Source organism: Alosa pseudoharengus, unplaced genomic scaffold (genome assembly GCF_046254945.1).
Source record: "Alosa pseudoharengus isolate Yale_2024_CS ecotype anadromous, Long Island Sound unplaced genomic scaffold, YU_APseudo_1.1 YU_APseudo_1.1_scf_3, whole genome shotgun sequence".
In the NCBI taxonomy this organism is placed as follows: Eukaryota; Metazoa; Chordata; class Actinopteri; order Clupeiformes; family Clupeidae; genus Alosa; species Alosa pseudoharengus.
This window is the reverse complement of record NW_027468718.1, coordinates 31428517-31445117: the sequence shown is the minus strand read 5'-3', so window position 1 is coordinate 31445117 and position 16601 is coordinate 31428517. Positions and strand designations below refer to the sequence as shown.

Below are 16601 nucleotides of genomic sequence, written 5' to 3'. Positions count from 1 at the left end.
TAAGCCAATTTAACTAAGCCAATTAATACTAAACGTAAAAAAGATTTAAAAAAAAAAAAGCCAATTCTACATTCACACAAAAGCCTGTTTAATGACCAGTACGATAGTGTTTCAAAGGTCAAGGACACCAGAGTACCATCACCTAACCTGTATTTGTTAAGGTAATTGTCAGGGTCCTAGAAAGTCACACTCATAACAATAGCAGTTGTTCACCTGGTTCTCCTGGTGTTCCAGGGGTACCTCTGTCTCCTTTGGGCCCCTCCATAGAAGGCCCAGGGAGGCCTCGCTCTCCTGGCTGTCCTGGTCTGCCATAGTCACCTGCAAGTCCTTTATCACCTTTGATGCCAGGGACACCAGGATGGCCAGGTGTTCCTGGGAATCCTGGACTGCCTTTGTCACCTTTAGAGTGAAAATGAGAGAATGAAAGCAAAGGATGAACACTGGAGTCTGATTTGTGCCCCTTTTTTTTGTACGAAAAGACACCATTTGTCTATTTTAAACCTCACTCTGTTACATACATATCAAAAAAGCTTTCAGAAAATGTGCAAAAATGGACAAAATGAACCCAGAATAAAGACAGAAGGCTCCGTGCATGTCCATATTTCACCTTGAGCATAAATGAGCGTTAACAGGCATGCAACTTGTTTTGCACTGTACATATGGGTATACTGTATGCCCCTCACTATAGGGCCACATACAGCTCTGGAAAAAATTAACAGACCGCTACAAATTTAAATATGGCTGTCAACTCGAATGTCACTCAGCAACTGTAGGAACATTTTGCAGTGGTCTCTTCATTTTTTCCAGAGCTGTATAAGGGCTAACTGTTCAGGCCTACCTAGTCTAGCATGCAGATGGCATTCAGTAATAAATATGAGCAGTATTTTAAGTTCATAATATATTATTGTCTACTATGGCTACCACATGCTCTTGGAATTAAAAATGGGAATGAAATGGGAATTCTTTAGAATTATTATTACAGGTCATTGGGTGTCATGTGCAGTCTCACCTTTGGGGCCAAATTCTCCTGGGTGACCTGGCTGGCCTATACCTGGATTACCTGCAAATACACGTCAGAGAAAAACACAATCTTTTACATGTATAATAACCGGCAGCATTCAATTACTAAGATGCTAAGACCTATGAAGACCACACACATAGCGCTACTGACCTGGATCTCCTCTGTCTCCTGATGACCCTGGATATCCATCTTTGCCAGGATCACCTTTGTCACCTTTGCCCCCCTGGGGACCTTGTAAGCCTGGTTCACCTAGGAGACAAAACACGTAACATGAGTTTGGGTCCTCACGTTGACCTTTGACCTAAGTACTTTAAGGATGCTTTTATTCAGGTTTCTGGTCAAAGAAATTTATGCCCACACATCCTCAATGGCCTTTTAACGTGTGCATGTACTGTAGGATATTTGTTGTATGTTTTAATGGGTATTGTGCTCCATGATCGTGTCTGCTGTTAGCCAAAGTAGCAAAACTATTCATAGAACTGCACTTAGTTTGACAAGGAATGTTTTTTGAGAGAAAAAGATTATCAATTACAACTAATTCTCTATTGTATTTTTGTCTGTGGACATGATAGTTGTCCTACAGCCAAAAAACTGACACAAAATAATGAGAAATGTCCTATAAAAATCTTGCTGCAGAAGAGAAAACCATGAAAAGAATCCAGGTACCTGGTCGTCCTGAAAGTCCAGGTTCTCCAGGCGACCCTGGCAACCCAACAACACCTTTCTCGCCGGGCTGTCCAGGACTGCCTGCTCAAAAAAGAGACATTCTTGAACAAGTGACAACTTGAATCTTGATATTCAATTGCTACATGTCCCTAGATTTATTCCACAGATTACATTATGTGATTTAAACTGATTTAAAGGAAGTTGGCAAGTTAATGACCTGGATATCCAATTCGCCCTGGGTCTCCCTTTGGTCCTGGTGATCCGGGCATTCCTGGATATCCCTCACCACCCTTCTCTCCTTTGCCTCCAGGAGGGCCCGACTGTCCTGGCACGCCACTCTCGCCCTTGAGTGAGGAAACAACATTTATTAAAATGGTTGCCGTTTGAGATGGCTACTGCCACAATGAGGATTATAACATGAAAACGAGCTCTTACAGGTTAGAAATATAAAGGGAAATTGAGGCTGGTAGAGCCTGCCCTACCTTCTCTCCAGGAGCTCCAGGAACGCCGATGCCTGGCAGACCAGCATCACCCTTGTCACCTTTCACCCCGTCTGTTCCTTTAAAGCCAGTGTGCCCAGGAATACCAGTCACACCTTTGGCACCCTTTGGCCCAGTTGAACCTGCACAGTGGCACATAGGCAGACCACCACAAACAATAAATGTTTATCTGAAATAAATGGATGGAGGTACCCACAGGTTACCTGATGCAATGAAAATAAGAAGCTGCCCTTTGCCAGCCATGAGAGTGGAAAAATGCCATACCTGGCAATCCCATAGCTCCCATGCCACCCTGTTGTCCAGGCTGTCCAGTTCGTCCTGGCTCTCCAACCGTGCCAGGGTCACCTTTCTCACCTGAGTGGGACCAAGAGGTCAGTCATGGACCAAAAACTCAGCAGTGCATTCTACACCAACAAATGTGCTTGGATTTCAGCCTACCTGGGCTTCCAGGTAAACCAGGTTCTCCATCCTTTCCTGGATCTCCAGGGTCTCCTGGCATTCCTTGGTAGCCTGTTTGTCCAGTTTGGCCTGGGTCACCTTGATGAGAGAACATGGGATATGAAGATGTGTTATTTAAGTCAACTTACTGTAGTTCATTAAATATTCAGGCAAGGGGAGTGATGACCGTATCATCACAAGAGGAAATGGTGTCATGATGTGAGGGAAATGACAGTGAAAATAACAATGGAACTTATGGAATAGGAAAGGGTATACCTCTATGTATATTTCACAAGTTAAACATTACTTTGTCAGTGTGGTTACTTGTGGTAATATGCAACTTGGTACATTCCCAGTCTTACCTGTGTCTCCGATATCTCCCTTCTCTCCCTTCATATGCTCCATTTCCCCGGTGGTAAGGTTCCCAGGCGGACCCTGGAGACCTGGTTCTCCTTTCTGTCCAGTAGGGCCGGGCTCACCAAAGTCTCCCCTGGGCCCACTGACGCCGGGATCACCTAACAAGAGATAAAGACAATTCCACGAGGGCACAAATACAGACCAAATCTCCAGCATACGGCGCAACTGTGTGGCAGTTTCAAGCATGTGGGAGATGGAGAAATGTACCAAAATGTAAAACTATTGCAGTTGTCACACTGACCTCTGGGACCGGGCGAGCCTGGGGTTCCTACTGTTCCTGGCTTCCCAGGTAACCCTGGCGTGCCGATCATTCCCATGTCACCCTTAATACCTGGGTATAACAAAGACTGATTTCAGTAATTTCCTTTATGTGGTAGACTTCTGAATATAGAAACGATGGTCTTTACTTTCAGCAAATCACAGAACACTTTCTAAAAAATCACAGAAATGTTTTAAGCTTCATCTCCTTCACTGAGATTAGATTCTGTCGATCATTCTCCCAGGTCATAAAACTTACCTTGGTTCCCGGGGAAGCCATCTCGTCCAGGGGGACCAGGGCGTCCTGGCAACCCTTTTGAGCCCGGTTGTCCTGGGAAGCCAGACGTGCCCTTCTCTCCCTGCGGCCCAGGCATGTCCAGACCAGGGGCTCCTGGGAACCCCTTCTCTCCTTTCTCACCATTCTGACCTTTTTTTTTTTTTTTTAAATACATCACAAAGGAAGTCAGGAGATTTTAAAGGGATTTTATATATCTGAGAATGTGCTAACAAGAAAAATGGTGGCAAAGCATGTACCTATTTTTCAAATACATCATAAAGGAAGTCAGGAGACTTTAAAAGGATTTTGTGTATCTGAGAACGTGTTAACAAGAAAAACGGTGGTGGAATATGTGCCTCTTGTTTCTCACCAAAGGGCCCAGGATCTCCAGGTGGTCCCATTGGGCCAGGTGCACCAGGTTCTCCAAATCCTGGAGGTCCGGGTGGTCCCTCTTGACCTGGTCGTCCTGGGGGTCCACCATCACCTGGAAATCAAAAGTGTAGAGCATGATGTACTTCTTTGATGACTGACTGTGCCAGCCAGCGCTGGAGGAATCCATGAAAGTTGCTGAATTCAATCCAGTGCGATCCTGGTACCTTTGACACCCTGAGCTCCTGGTGGCCCAGTCTGTCCGTCAATGCCTGGGATACCAGGGGGACCCATGCTTCCCTTAACTCCTGGAAAGCCTGCGATTCCTGGTGGACCCATGGATCCTTTAGGCCCTGGAAGACCACGTCCTGGCTCACCCTGGCAATGAGTGTGTGTACAGTCTTGTAATTACTCATACATACATACATACATACATACATACATACATACATATACATACTGTATACATACAAAAACATAATAAATACATGCATACTGCCATACATACAAATATACTTAAACATATTTATACCTTCTGCCCACCAAACCCTGGTAACCCTTGGTTACCATCCCGTCCTGGACGACCAGGTTCTCCTGGAATTCCTGGTGCTCCTGGTGTTCCCGAATATCCTGCGAAAAAATAAATCATATTTAGAATATGATTTAAACATAAAACATATGTGGAAAATCATGCAAAAGAAACTTAAAGTAGAACTCTGTCCGTGTTTAACATAATGTGATGTTGCTCAAGGTCACCGAGTACTGTCGGTAGGACAAAAATAGATCCATTTATTTATACATTTAATGATTTATTTCTGCATTTATTTATTTATCCTGAAGTCATTTTTAGTAAGGTTAGTGCTGTTTCAGCTCAGCTATCATATGGACAATTCCATGTTGTTACACAGTCATTACTATTACTATACAGTATAAATTGCAATGCTCAATCATTTTTTGGAAATAATATTTGCAGTTTGGTCTCCATTGAAATAGGAAAAGGCATGAGTTTGGCTTTGGTATGGACTTTAGTTAAACGACTGAGTGAAACAGAGGTATGTGACTGTCTGGAACCCTGGATATATACTGTTTCTTCACAATTACTTACATAGTAGTGTCTCGCAAGGACCCTGTTCATATTGTGTAACCTTCATTGTGTTGAACCACATATAGCTCAGCCCTGCACTCGCCTTGACGCGAACCCACAAAGAGCAGCACCACAGACTCGGAGTCGAGCATACTAGCAATCAAGCTAAAAGCCCAGGCTGCTAGCTTTCTCACTAGCACAACTCTTCGGGAGTCAGGAGGGAGGTTTACACAACGTACATACTGCACAGCTACGTACCAGCTGGCTACTGTTACACTTGCACAGCACTTGTAATGACATATTTTAGTCTGTTAAGAGGCACACAGGCACAGTTTATGAGTTTAAGTGATGACCCTAGAGCATAGCTTTGTAGCCGCCTGGCTACATTAGCCACTAGCAGGATAACTCAAGTTAGGTAGCACCGATTTTTCCCCCTTCCAACAGTACTCGGTGATCTCCAGCACCAGGGCTCTATATTAAACACGACCAAGGAGTGTTACTTTAACTTAAAAGGCTTCCAATCCCCCCTACAACCACAACTATCACATAAGGTGTTCAATTCAAAAAGTTTTAAAATTGTATTCTCTAAACTTGAACAGATTTGCTTGCCCTGATTGGATACATGCTTTACATTTGGTGTTTCAGTTATCGGTCCTATGGTTTCATCTGAATCCATCTTTTTGCCAGATCCCTCATCAATTTCCAGGGCTCCAGATGGCAAATAAAATGGCTGCCAATACCAAATGGCTGTCAATCATTTATTTCCAGGTCGGCTCCACAGTCGTGTCCACCCCCCTGGTGAAGACCATACTCCCTTTAAACAGCTGATGCACTAATGCCTTGACATAACAGGGTTTGACATTGTCCAATTGTGCAAAATATAAAAAACAAATCTTCTAAATAAAATAATAAATATCGATAAATTACATAGGCCTACTCCATTGCAAAATGTCAATGTCAGTAGGACAAATAAAGCACACATGAACTATGTTGAACACAGTAACCATTTTCTAGAGCCCTGAATGTGTATACTACCTTTAAACTAACCAGCTGCTGTGTGTGCTACCTTTGTGCAACATACAACCGACCTTACTGAAACGCAGAACAAGCTGGTGTCTCACAAGATCAGACCGCTGGAGTAGACACAACCTGTGACCTACCTTTAGGCCCAGGTGGCCCAGGAAGTCCAATGCCAGGCTGGCCAGGATCACCCTTCACACCTTGATATCCTGGTAATCCAGGGTCACCTTGAGGTCCTCTGTCACCTTCAAATCACAAATATATCACACACACTTACAAAAGACCTATTTTAGACCTAGTATAGATTTATTTTAGACCTATTATAGACCTATGTTAGAATAGCACTTTCCAACCATTAGACCAAATTAATGTAATTATTTTTTTACATTAAAAATGTCCAACATTAACTGTCCAATCAATAACTAATATGCCAAGCTGCTCTGAAAAATATAACAGGAGCCTACCTTGAATGCCAGGTCTACCATCCTCTCCTCGTGGTCCAGGTACGCCCTGTGGGCCAGGTGAGCTCACACCTTTCCCAGGTTCACCTTTAGGACCTTAATCGGCACACATCATTCAAAATTGTAGCTAATGTTAAAGCAGCATTTGCATGGTTTTGCTTTAAAGTCTATGCAGTCAAACTCCAGTAATTAAATGTGCAGGTGTGCTGTGCTGTGCTGCACTCACCTGGTACTCCAGGGTTTCCTGGCACACCTGGTGACCCATGGCTACCCTTCTCTCCTGGTTCACCTGGGCGGCCAAACCCTGGGACACCCGGGGGTCCGGGTGGTCCTGGAGGTCCTGACAAACCTTGATCACCATCTCTACCACGATCACCTTTAATTCCCTTTAGGGACTAGAGATGGGGTATGAGCGAAAAGGAATGTCAGGCGTAAACACCATAAGAACTGTATAATTAGGATTAGTAAGATATTTGATTCTGTACATTTAATGTCTGTGTATGCTGCACATTCGATTCTGTACATTTAATCAGGAATTAGAAACGGTTCAAAGAACGAAACCGGAAACAAACACACATTTTGGATGAACGTAACCAAAAACAGTAACAAAACCGATTTCACTCCTTGTTCTGGAGTGAAAACGCTATTTTCATTTTGAGATAACCGGTTAATAATCGTATTTATCATTCCGATTAACCTTTCTTTGAATATTATTCCATAGGCTTTCCATAGGCTTGGAAAGTCACCTGCCCACACACTTTCCCCAGACCCCTTATAGGATGAATTTAGTCAGATTTTATGAATCAGTGTCTCCCCTGTATAATAAGCCAGACCTACTAGTTAGGACTTTCATATCAGTATTGAACTATACTGAAACATTATGTGATATAACATAGGCTACCAGAGACACTAGGGTAATATATATTGGCCTGTCATGCAGATGGTAGCGCCACACATAGGTTAGGCTATTGCAGGGCTTAAGACATTTTCTGTGCCTGATGTTAGGCTATCAGACATTTTTGAAGATCTAATATTATATAGGCCAATTGCCTACAGTACAGTTAGCCTTGATATCTAATGTGCTTTGATTTAAGCTTTAAGGCTGTTGGGCAAATAAGGCTTAGGGCTGTATTTTGCACCCTGGCGCATGGCGTAAAACTCGTTTTCCACCCGCGCAAAGTTTAATTTGGTATTTTGCACGTTTATTTTAACAATGCGCCCAGGGGTGTGGCAATTAACAACCTAGGGAGGGGCCTGGCGCATTGTCTAAAAATCGCTATTGTACACCTGGTCAGAAGTCTATGGTGAGTTGTAATATGTTATTTTAAGAGCGCATTGTCAACAGTCATATTGGCAGGTGCACGCACCATCCTTCTATCATTCATGAACGCACACCAGCGCACGTCCATGCAAAACATTACAAATTGCACGATTACAATGGGAAACATAATTAGACTAAAGATATTACGAAACATCTCATGATGAGTAATTATTCACCATCATTTGCAAATTGGTAATGACGGTTAAAAGTGATTAGGGGAGAGGCGAGAGACACATATGGAGCACAGCTGAAGACGCACTGTCACGAGATATAAGCAACTCCTGTGCAGGATAAATGTTGTTTTGTTCAGTCATTTGAGCAATATTTGGGTAAGTGTTGCTTTTTTCAGCCTATGTTTTCGATGGTAACCCATTGTCAGTCAATAGTGAAAGTAACTGCATATAACTGTCTTGTCGTTGACTAACACCTTGGTGAAGTTAGTTTCACTTTGCCAATGAGTTCAAATAATAGACGAGTGCAAATGCGTGAAGGCTATGCTAGGTTTTAGTAAAGCATGGTTTAGTGGAATGACTATTCCATACGGTCCCGCAAGCAGCCTTCTTCAAATACGCCGTTGAATGCCAAAATACTGATGCATTTATTTGACATATCGCGCTTTGCGCCGTTAAAGGGAATGACACACCCATATGACTGATTTAAAAACCTAGGAACACCTTGTTGCGCCATGCGCTCGACGTTTGATAACGAAACCCCTCCCAATGTGGACTGGACATCCTACTAAATTTGAATAAGCTTTTGACGAGTGACGATGCACTTTAGAATGTCATGATAGGGCCCTTAGTATTTTGCCACCGGCCATAAATCAATTTGTAAAGGCAGTGTAATTTTTAAAGGAACAATATTAACTGTTGTTCTATAACGTTCTAACCGGTTACCATTTAGAGAAGAGGCCTTGGAACACTGGAACAGGAACGAAAAAATAATGTTTTAGCTCAGACTGAACCAAAATGAAAATCGTGTTTTCAGTCCCTGCATTTAATGTCTGTGCATACCTTTTAGATCTAGAACAAACGTTTACTCTAATCAAACAGATCACCTACATGATTTTCAAATCCTGCATTCTTGTGTATGAATCAAGCAAGCCTTCCTGCCATTACTTACTGGTTCTCCTTTGGGTCCGGGTATACCTGGTGACCCATCTCTTCCTGAATGGCCATCCAGGCCAGGCAAACCTCTGCCTCCCTCTTGGCCAGGTGAGCCCTTATCTCCCTTGAGCCCGGGGGCCACAAAGATGTCTCCTGGTTCACCGATAGCACCAGGAATGCCCATCAGGCCAGGGGTGCCCTCGCGACCCTGAGGAAGAGACACAGTCATTCAGTATGACTCTAATCTTTACTCTTGTGTAATCTTTACTTTGCTACATTTTTATCAGATGTAGCAAACCCAATTTTATGGTACAGGCGACTGTACAAGGACAATAAAGTCTATCTATCTATCTATCTATCTATCTATCCTATCTATCTATTTTTGTCTTCTAGCTAAATCTCACCTCTTCTCTTAGCACTCCTAACCAACCTAACCCAGTGCCAAACCAATACCACAATACCACACACTTCCATTTCACTCACTACTATCTCTCTTGAGCATCAAACTGACTCAAACGTGTCTGGTTTGGGTAAGTATCCATTTATCAAATATCCAAACATCTCACTTACTGGGTCACCAGGGCGACCAGGAGTTCCAGCCAGACCTTTGTCTCCTTTAGAACCAGCAGGGCCAGGATATCCTAAAAGGAGAATAAAATAGTATTACCATTCTACACACACAAACACCTGCCCTGTGTCATCTGTGGAAGATACTGTCTTCTGATCTGATAGCACAACCTGAGCCATTCTGGTGTGAGCTGCTTTAAATTGGATTCCTTGGGGGTGACCCTAGCTAACTCCTCATAAATAACCATGGAAAAATAATTCATATCCTTAGGAAACAAGTAATTTTACCTTGATTTCCCTTTGGTCCAGCAGGGCCTGGTAATCCAGGAGGTCCAAAAGCAGAGCATTGCACACAGGTGTCTCCTTTATCACCTGATTAACAAAGAATAGGCTGTTATCAGTCAGTGCTGGAAGACTTGTAACTAGAACTAGAGACAGGCATAAAAGGCCTGTTGTGTTTTGTTTTTGGACACTGTTGTTTACAACTCACCTTTCTGTCCCACTTCTCCCTGAAGTCCTGGGGCGCCGGGTGGGCCAGGGTCACCACGTGGCACATCACAAATGCCACCTAAAGCATCACAAAAGTAAAAAACAATATTTCCACCTTTTGACAAAAACACGTCTCATAAATTCAGGGATCTGAGTCAGCTTTTCTTTACAGACATGTTGAATAATATCTGAATAATATGTTATTATTGCATATGTTATTGTGTATAATTTGTAGAGAGCGGTCAGAGCTCAGAGTTTTAACTGGTCATTGTAGGACATGTAATTTTTGTAATAACATTTTACTGTAATTAAGGAGTGCCTTGGTCATTTGAGAGTTTTTTCTCCATTTTTCTCCATCTATCAGAGAGCCAAGGAAGTTCTACAAAAGGCTGCTCTTACTTAAAGGTCCAGGTGGGCCCGGTGGGCCAGCAGCGCCTTTTAGACCGTCTGGCCCAGGGAGTGACTCTCCGTCGGCGCCCCTGTCTCCCTTCTGTCCAATCTCTCCAGGGAGACCCCTCTCACCCTTAGGGCCTTCAACATTCCTGCCTGGAATGGGACAAGAGGCACGAGCATGCAGCATTATTTTCATACACTCTGAGATTATGAAGAATGTTATTATTCAATATCTAAATTATGACTGATTGAGGTACTTCGTCTTACAGGTATGTGAACATACAGTATTTATACATACTTTGTTCACTTTGTTTTCTCTATATGATCTTATTTTTTTCAAATGACAAATGACTATTGCGGTTGGTGACTGCTTAGGACAGTTTGCATGGCAGTGTAAATAGTTACATACAGTACTACAAGTTTTTCATGGCATGCATGCATCAAAGAGCCATCCTTACCAGGAAGTCCAGGATCGCCTCGTAGACCAGGGTATCCTGTGAGTTAAGCAGATGAGCTATTAAGGACAGCACTAAGCTACCAGGTTCTATGTGAATTAATACCCAATAATTTTTTTCTGCATTTTGCATTTAACAGAAAACAAAAGAAAAACAGAGGTGATATGTAAACAAACCCACCTCTCTCTCCTTCAGGGCCAGGAGGGCCAGGTGGTCCGGCAGGACCTGGGGGGCCATCACCCTTTCCAAAAACGAACAGTCTCACATTATGCAAGAATTTTATATTTTATCCCTGTCCTCATTTTTCAACATACTGGTTATTGGGTCTTTTTTTTTTTTTTAAAAAGCCTCCACGTAACAATGATGCTAAAGGGGTACCCTGCGTGACAAAACAGTGTCTCTTTTCCAGCCCGGTACACCAGGCACTCTGGCTGCACAGTGACAATACCAGAGATGTTTTTCTTAGAGGAAAATTGTACTCTTAATTGCACTTAGAATTAAATATGGTTATAGTCACACTTCATTCTGAGTAGACTTATGTCTCATTTTCATCAATTCAATTGTTAAGATTTTGGAGATATTATATAACTTTGTATATAACATGTTTATAACATGTCTATAACCCTACACTATATGTCCTAACTTGAAAAGATACACACCCCCTAACATCCTAGCATAGATTTCCATGCATCGTGCTAACTAATTAAGGATTTGTAATGTATAGTACCATATATACATATATATCGCACCAAATACAGTAGCACCAACTCCAGGCTAGAACAGGATTCTGTCAGAAATACCCTTCAAACATATAAGATTGAGAATAAAAGTTTGCATAAATAACTAATCCCCCTATATGCAATACCTAGTTTAGAACATACAGTAGTGTTATCTATAGTACCATGGTTACACATATCAGTCTGTGGTAAATGTGGTAAAATAGGTCTTACAAATCCGGGGGGTCCTCTCTCTCCTTTCTCGCCCTGTAAACAAAAACATACATAATTGCATGACAACAGTACTAGAAAGGCCCAGATATGGTCAAATACACACCTATAATAAAGCACAGTTAGTGTTCACAAAGGAAACCTACCGGTCGGCCATCGAACCCAGGGTTGCCAGGGTATCCTCCATCTCCCTAAAGAAATCAGTAAACAACAACATGTTGAAGCATTTTTATAAAACATTTAATTTTAGTATTTGAACTACTTCCTAAAAGTACAACATTTTTAAGTTGTTCACAACTAGGCCTGTACCTTCAGTCCAGAGTCACCATCTTTTCCTGGTTTTCCCTGAAAGGCAAAGTAACGAAAAACAAATGACTTTCACCGTAATTTTAAAAATCTGGGTGTAAAATTTGCTCAAAACAAAATATAAAACAAGATGTTCTAGGGCTACGCTGTGTAGTAAGCAGTATAAAACCTTAACACTTCTTCTAAGGAGGCTGGTTGTTTTGGTAGTGATTATTGAACACACTAGTGTTCTGAGATTTAGCACTTTTATTTTATTTTAATTTATTTATTTACAGCTGGACAGCTCAGTCACTATTGGCTCGGCAGCGAAGGGTAGCTCTCTGGTACTTTGTTTGTTTTTGTTTGGACATTCAAACTCAATCCTTTTGTGTACACTTTGTATACTACTTACTGTATGTCAGTGTAGTGACACCAACGGCCAGAACCAAATTCCTTGTGTGTGTGCTTAATTGGCAAAAAAAATCTGATTCTGATTCTGAAGAATTCATCATAAGAATTACAAACATGCTTTGTCCGACCCCCAAGGATAACAAACTATGATACCCCCATGTTAAAACATAAAACATATCATTATTGTATGTATAATCAGCCACCCACCCTAAACCTCTAAGAGGTGCTTTAGGTTGCCTTCACACTGTGTCCGTTTAGCTGGACCGTACCCGAGTGTGATTACTCCCCCCTAGCAACGTCGCAAAAACGGCAGTTTATTTCCTGGTTTTGGAATAGATAGCATTCAAACTGCAGCGGAGTTCTAACGAACCGTACCCCAGACCACTGTTTTCTAGCGGCCCCTGGTCCGCACCCAGGTTCGGTAGACTGTGTTCACATTAGCAAATATCACCAAACCATCGGTCCAAACAAACTCAGGTCCGGACCAAACGGTCCAGTGTGAATGCGCCCTTAGTAATGACAATGTGTCAATGTGTTCTAAGAGCAAGTTTAATTCTTTTAACATTTAGCACATGATATTTGAGGTCAAATAAAATGAATTGTTCAGCAAATGGTATTTTATCCATATAATCAGTTTTTGTTGTTGTTGTTTTTTTATTTGTTATTTTAATCTGTTCAATTCATGATTTCAACTGTAACTATTTTCAAAGCTGGACAAATGACATCTCTCTGAGGTCTGCTTTTTTCTCCATGTTGCATTACTTTACAGGGTGTGACGGTTAGGTCAAGTTTCGTCTTGACAGACAGTATACTGTAGAGTGCCATAATGATGGCGGCTCAAAGATGAAACCAAAGGAGGGACTTACTCTGGGTCCTGGAGGGCCTTGTTCTCCTTTTACACCGTTGGCACCTATGTTACAAAAACCCTGTGATGGAGAAGAGACACACTTTTTAAAAGACACATCAGCGCCCAGGAGGATGTGCACTGCTAGTACAGTCTAATCATCCATCTCTTGCTCACTGTGACATGTTGTGTTTGTTACATGTTTAGTGCACATTGCTGCTATCTCTGGCAGGTTAAAAAGAGTTAGAAAAACCACTTACTTTATCACCTTTTTCTCCCTTAGGACCCTGTATGCCCTATACAAACACACACAGATATGTCATAACAAATTAATATTTACTGCAATGAAATCTACTCATTGTCACACTTTCTTTATATCTGGGCAGCTAGGTACCGGAGGTACGGTGGAGATGCCGGGGCCGGTGGCGTCGCCTGCACTGCCTGGTGGGCCTGGCGGACCTCTGAGTCCAGTTTCACCCTGAGGAGAGAGGAGCAACCCGAGTACAAGAGGTCACCAGTCTGTTGCTCTTATGATGGTCTGCAGTGTATTACTAAAATGTATGTATTTCAATGGGCATAGGCAAACTGTTCATTTATGTTGTTCAGACTGCCCCACATGGTACAATGTGGTATTACACAATAATTGGGATAAGGCTAGCTGGTTTGCATGCTAATATCTGAGCATATTGTAAGATACTGCTCAGTAAAACCTTTCCTGGGTAAGAAGAGAATACACTTCTGTTTTTAAACCTTATTGTATACCAGAGCTCTAAAGTATAGGGCACATTTTTTTTATATTTTGTTTGTGTTGCATTATGCAATGTTTTGGTACAGTATATGACTGTGGTTTCACAGCACAATGTGTAAGAAGATTACAACACACATACTGAACAGTGAAATCCATGGGTGGGATGATCTGATTAGGATAAAGAATATAGCAATCAAGATTACCTTCTGGCCTTTCTCGCTCACAAAAGACAGCCTGTCACCCTGTAGCAACAACAAAAAGACACAAACAGCCCTGTAACAACATTCAGTTTTTGACACGTAGCAGTAAAAAGTAATCTGATTGGATGTGTAGAATATGATCATCCAGTCAGTGCTGTGTACTTTCATCCATTCCTACCTTGTCTCCCTTTGGGCCAGGTAGACCTGGGTGACCCTGCAATGATATGACCATTAGAGATATGACATACGAGAGAAGAACAAGGATTTCAGTTGAGCTCCCATCAATGGATACTCTGGACATAATTCTTCAAAAACATTCCCAAGATAGTGGAGGTGAGAGGACTTACTCTTGGTCCTGAGGGTCCTTGGGGCCCCATTGGGCCTGGTGGGCCTGGGAATCCACTGGATCCCTATTGGAAAAGGGACATAATTCAACAATGTATACACTCACTATAGACTACACAACAAAAGGATATCATTATCTAAAAGTAATGATAAAATATCTTATAATGATGATAAGTATGTAATTATGATGATGATGATGATGAAGGATACTCACAGGCTGCCCTGGCTGTCCTGGTCGTCCTGGTTCACCTTTCTGAGGGATGATACCGCCAATGATACCGCCTGGGTCACCCTAGGACACAGAGGAAGAGGGAACCGTTGTATGTCGTCGCACAGCAGATAAGAAACAAACATGTGTCTGTATTAAGTCTAGTCTAGCTAAGAAAAACCTGGAATAGGCAAGCTTTCTTACCTTCATTCCAGTAATTCCAGGAATACCCTAGGGAAAGGAAAAGGTGCTGGATTAGGAAGTGTCATATACAAACTATATCAGTTGTATGGCTGTGGTGTAATGAGCTTATAAAATCGGATATCTTACAGGAGGACCTAGGAGGCCGGGCACGCCTGGGATTCCATGGAAACCTGGCTCTCCCTGAAACCCCAGTCAGATGCGGTAAAATACATCATGTTATTATGAGACCATATGTTGCATGTACGGATCACACCATACATGTTGGTATGTGATTCATACATGTAAAATGCTTTGCAGATATAGCAAAGGGGGGCATTCAGAACACAGAACAGAGAGGGTGAAAATGTTGACCTTTGTTCCGTTGCATCCTGGGATACCGGTAGGTCCAGGGGGGCCGTCCTGTCCTGGGATACCCTGGAGAGGAAAAAACATCATAGAATGTGACCAACATGTGCCTACACTGCTGACGATTGCTTCACTATTATTATTAAGCAAAGATTTCAATGAAAGTAACATTTTATACAGCATATATTCCATCAGAATACACTGTAGCACCTTTTCGTAAAATATCTTAAAAAACACTTAGTACAATAGAAATAAGACTTACAGGTAATCCTGGGTTTCCTGGGAAACCTGGCAATCCTGGAGGTCCCTGTTAAGACGAACGCATGGTACGTTTACAACAAAGATGTCATTCTTAATTCACACTGATAGCAATAAGTGTAGGGGCTTCATTTAGCCAAAAGAGCCAGATGGTGGGAAAAACTTACGCGTGTTCCTTTTAGTCCTGGAGACCCAGGCTCTCCGTTATCACCCTATGGGAAGAGAGAGAGCATGCAGGGCTTTAGAGATGAAGTCGGTGTGGAACCAGGGTAGAAACTAATGTGACGTTTTGGACTGGTCAAATGATTGACCAAGTTGATCTCACCCGAGGTCCCATGGGCCCAGGAGGGCCTTCATGTCCTTGCATCCCAGGAAATCCCATGTTGCCTTGCAAGCCAGGAAGTCCCCTCTCACCCTAGAGAGTAAAAAGGCATATATGCATAAGGACAGTAAGGCATACTTCAGACTAGCTTAAGCAGTTCAGCTAACCTTTAAATGAATCATTTTAATCAGGCTGCATAATAAATTGGTGTTTCAAAATTAACCACAGTAAATCATCTAAATTTCTCAAAGTAACACAATGCCTTTACACTGAATGTCATTTTTAGCTGCTGTTCTGCATGTATGTAACATTACCACTAGATGGAGCCACTGAACACTTGTAGAAAATGCCCCAATAAACTATGTAGGCCAGCACTTGACCAATATTGTACAGGAAACTAAATCACTCTGCATAATTGATTGAATTGGTCTTTCAAAATCAACCACAAAAAAATATCTAAATTTTTATATGGTGTGAGGAGTTTATGAAATGACACAATGCCTTACACTGAATGCCAATTTTAGCAGCTGTTCTGCATGAATGTAATGTTACCACTAGATGGTGCCACTGTACTCTAAAAGGAAATGCCCCAATAAACTATGTAGGCCAGCACTTACAGTAACAAATAATGAAAAGGAAACA

At 42.1% G+C, this 16601-nt stretch overlaps 1 protein-coding gene across 1 annotated transcript in view; it reads right to left on the bottom strand.

Annotated features, from left to right (window-relative positions):
• The window catches only part of col4a1 (collagen, type IV, alpha 1), a 53467-nt gene that overhangs the window by 8023 nt on the left and 28843 nt on the right, over positions 1–16601 (bottom strand). The window contains exons 3-42 of the mRNA XM_076264040.1: positions 15963–16052; positions 15805–15849; positions 15642–15686; positions 15386–15448; positions 15161–15214; positions 15035–15061; positions 14837–14914; positions 14625–14687; positions 14456–14491; positions 14281–14319; positions 13724–13807; positions 13590–13625; positions 13352–13411; positions 12099–12134; positions 11936–11980; positions 11793–11825; positions 11023–11083; positions 10846–10881; positions 10394–10540; positions 9996–10073; positions 9794–9877; positions 9509–9579; positions 8955–9146; positions 6738–6906; positions 6515–6607; positions 6191–6295; positions 4479–4576; positions 4174–4324; positions 3948–4061; positions 3560–3727; positions 3284–3373; positions 2988–3140; positions 2626–2724; positions 2452–2541; positions 2170–2309; positions 1905–2031; positions 1688–1768; positions 1172–1270; positions 1010–1060; positions 214–399 (exon numbers count right to left, since the gene is read on the bottom strand). Of these exons, the coding sequence (XP_076120155.1) occupies positions 214–399; positions 1010–1060; positions 1172–1270; positions 1688–1768; positions 1905–2031; positions 2170–2309; positions 2452–2541; positions 2626–2724; positions 2988–3140; positions 3284–3373; positions 3560–3727; positions 3948–4061; positions 4174–4324; positions 4479–4576; positions 6191–6295; positions 6515–6607; positions 6738–6906; positions 8955–9146; positions 9509–9579; positions 9794–9877; positions 9996–10073; positions 10394–10540; positions 10846–10881; positions 11023–11083; positions 11793–11825; positions 11936–11980; positions 12099–12134; positions 13352–13411; positions 13590–13625; positions 13724–13807; positions 14281–14319; positions 14456–14491; positions 14625–14687; positions 14837–14914; positions 15035–15061; positions 15161–15214; positions 15386–15448; positions 15642–15686; positions 15805–15849; positions 15963–16052 (3517 nt within the window). The remainder of the gene's footprint in view (positions 1–213; positions 400–1009; positions 1061–1171; positions 1271–1687; positions 1769–1904; positions 2032–2169; positions 2310–2451; positions 2542–2625; positions 2725–2987; positions 3141–3283; positions 3374–3559; positions 3728–3947; positions 4062–4173; positions 4325–4478; positions 4577–6190; positions 6296–6514; positions 6608–6737; positions 6907–8954; positions 9147–9508; positions 9580–9793; positions 9878–9995; positions 10074–10393; positions 10541–10845; positions 10882–11022; positions 11084–11792; positions 11826–11935; positions 11981–12098; positions 12135–13351; positions 13412–13589; positions 13626–13723; positions 13808–14280; positions 14320–14455; positions 14492–14624; positions 14688–14836; positions 14915–15034; positions 15062–15160; positions 15215–15385; positions 15449–15641; positions 15687–15804; positions 15850–15962; positions 16053–16601) is intronic.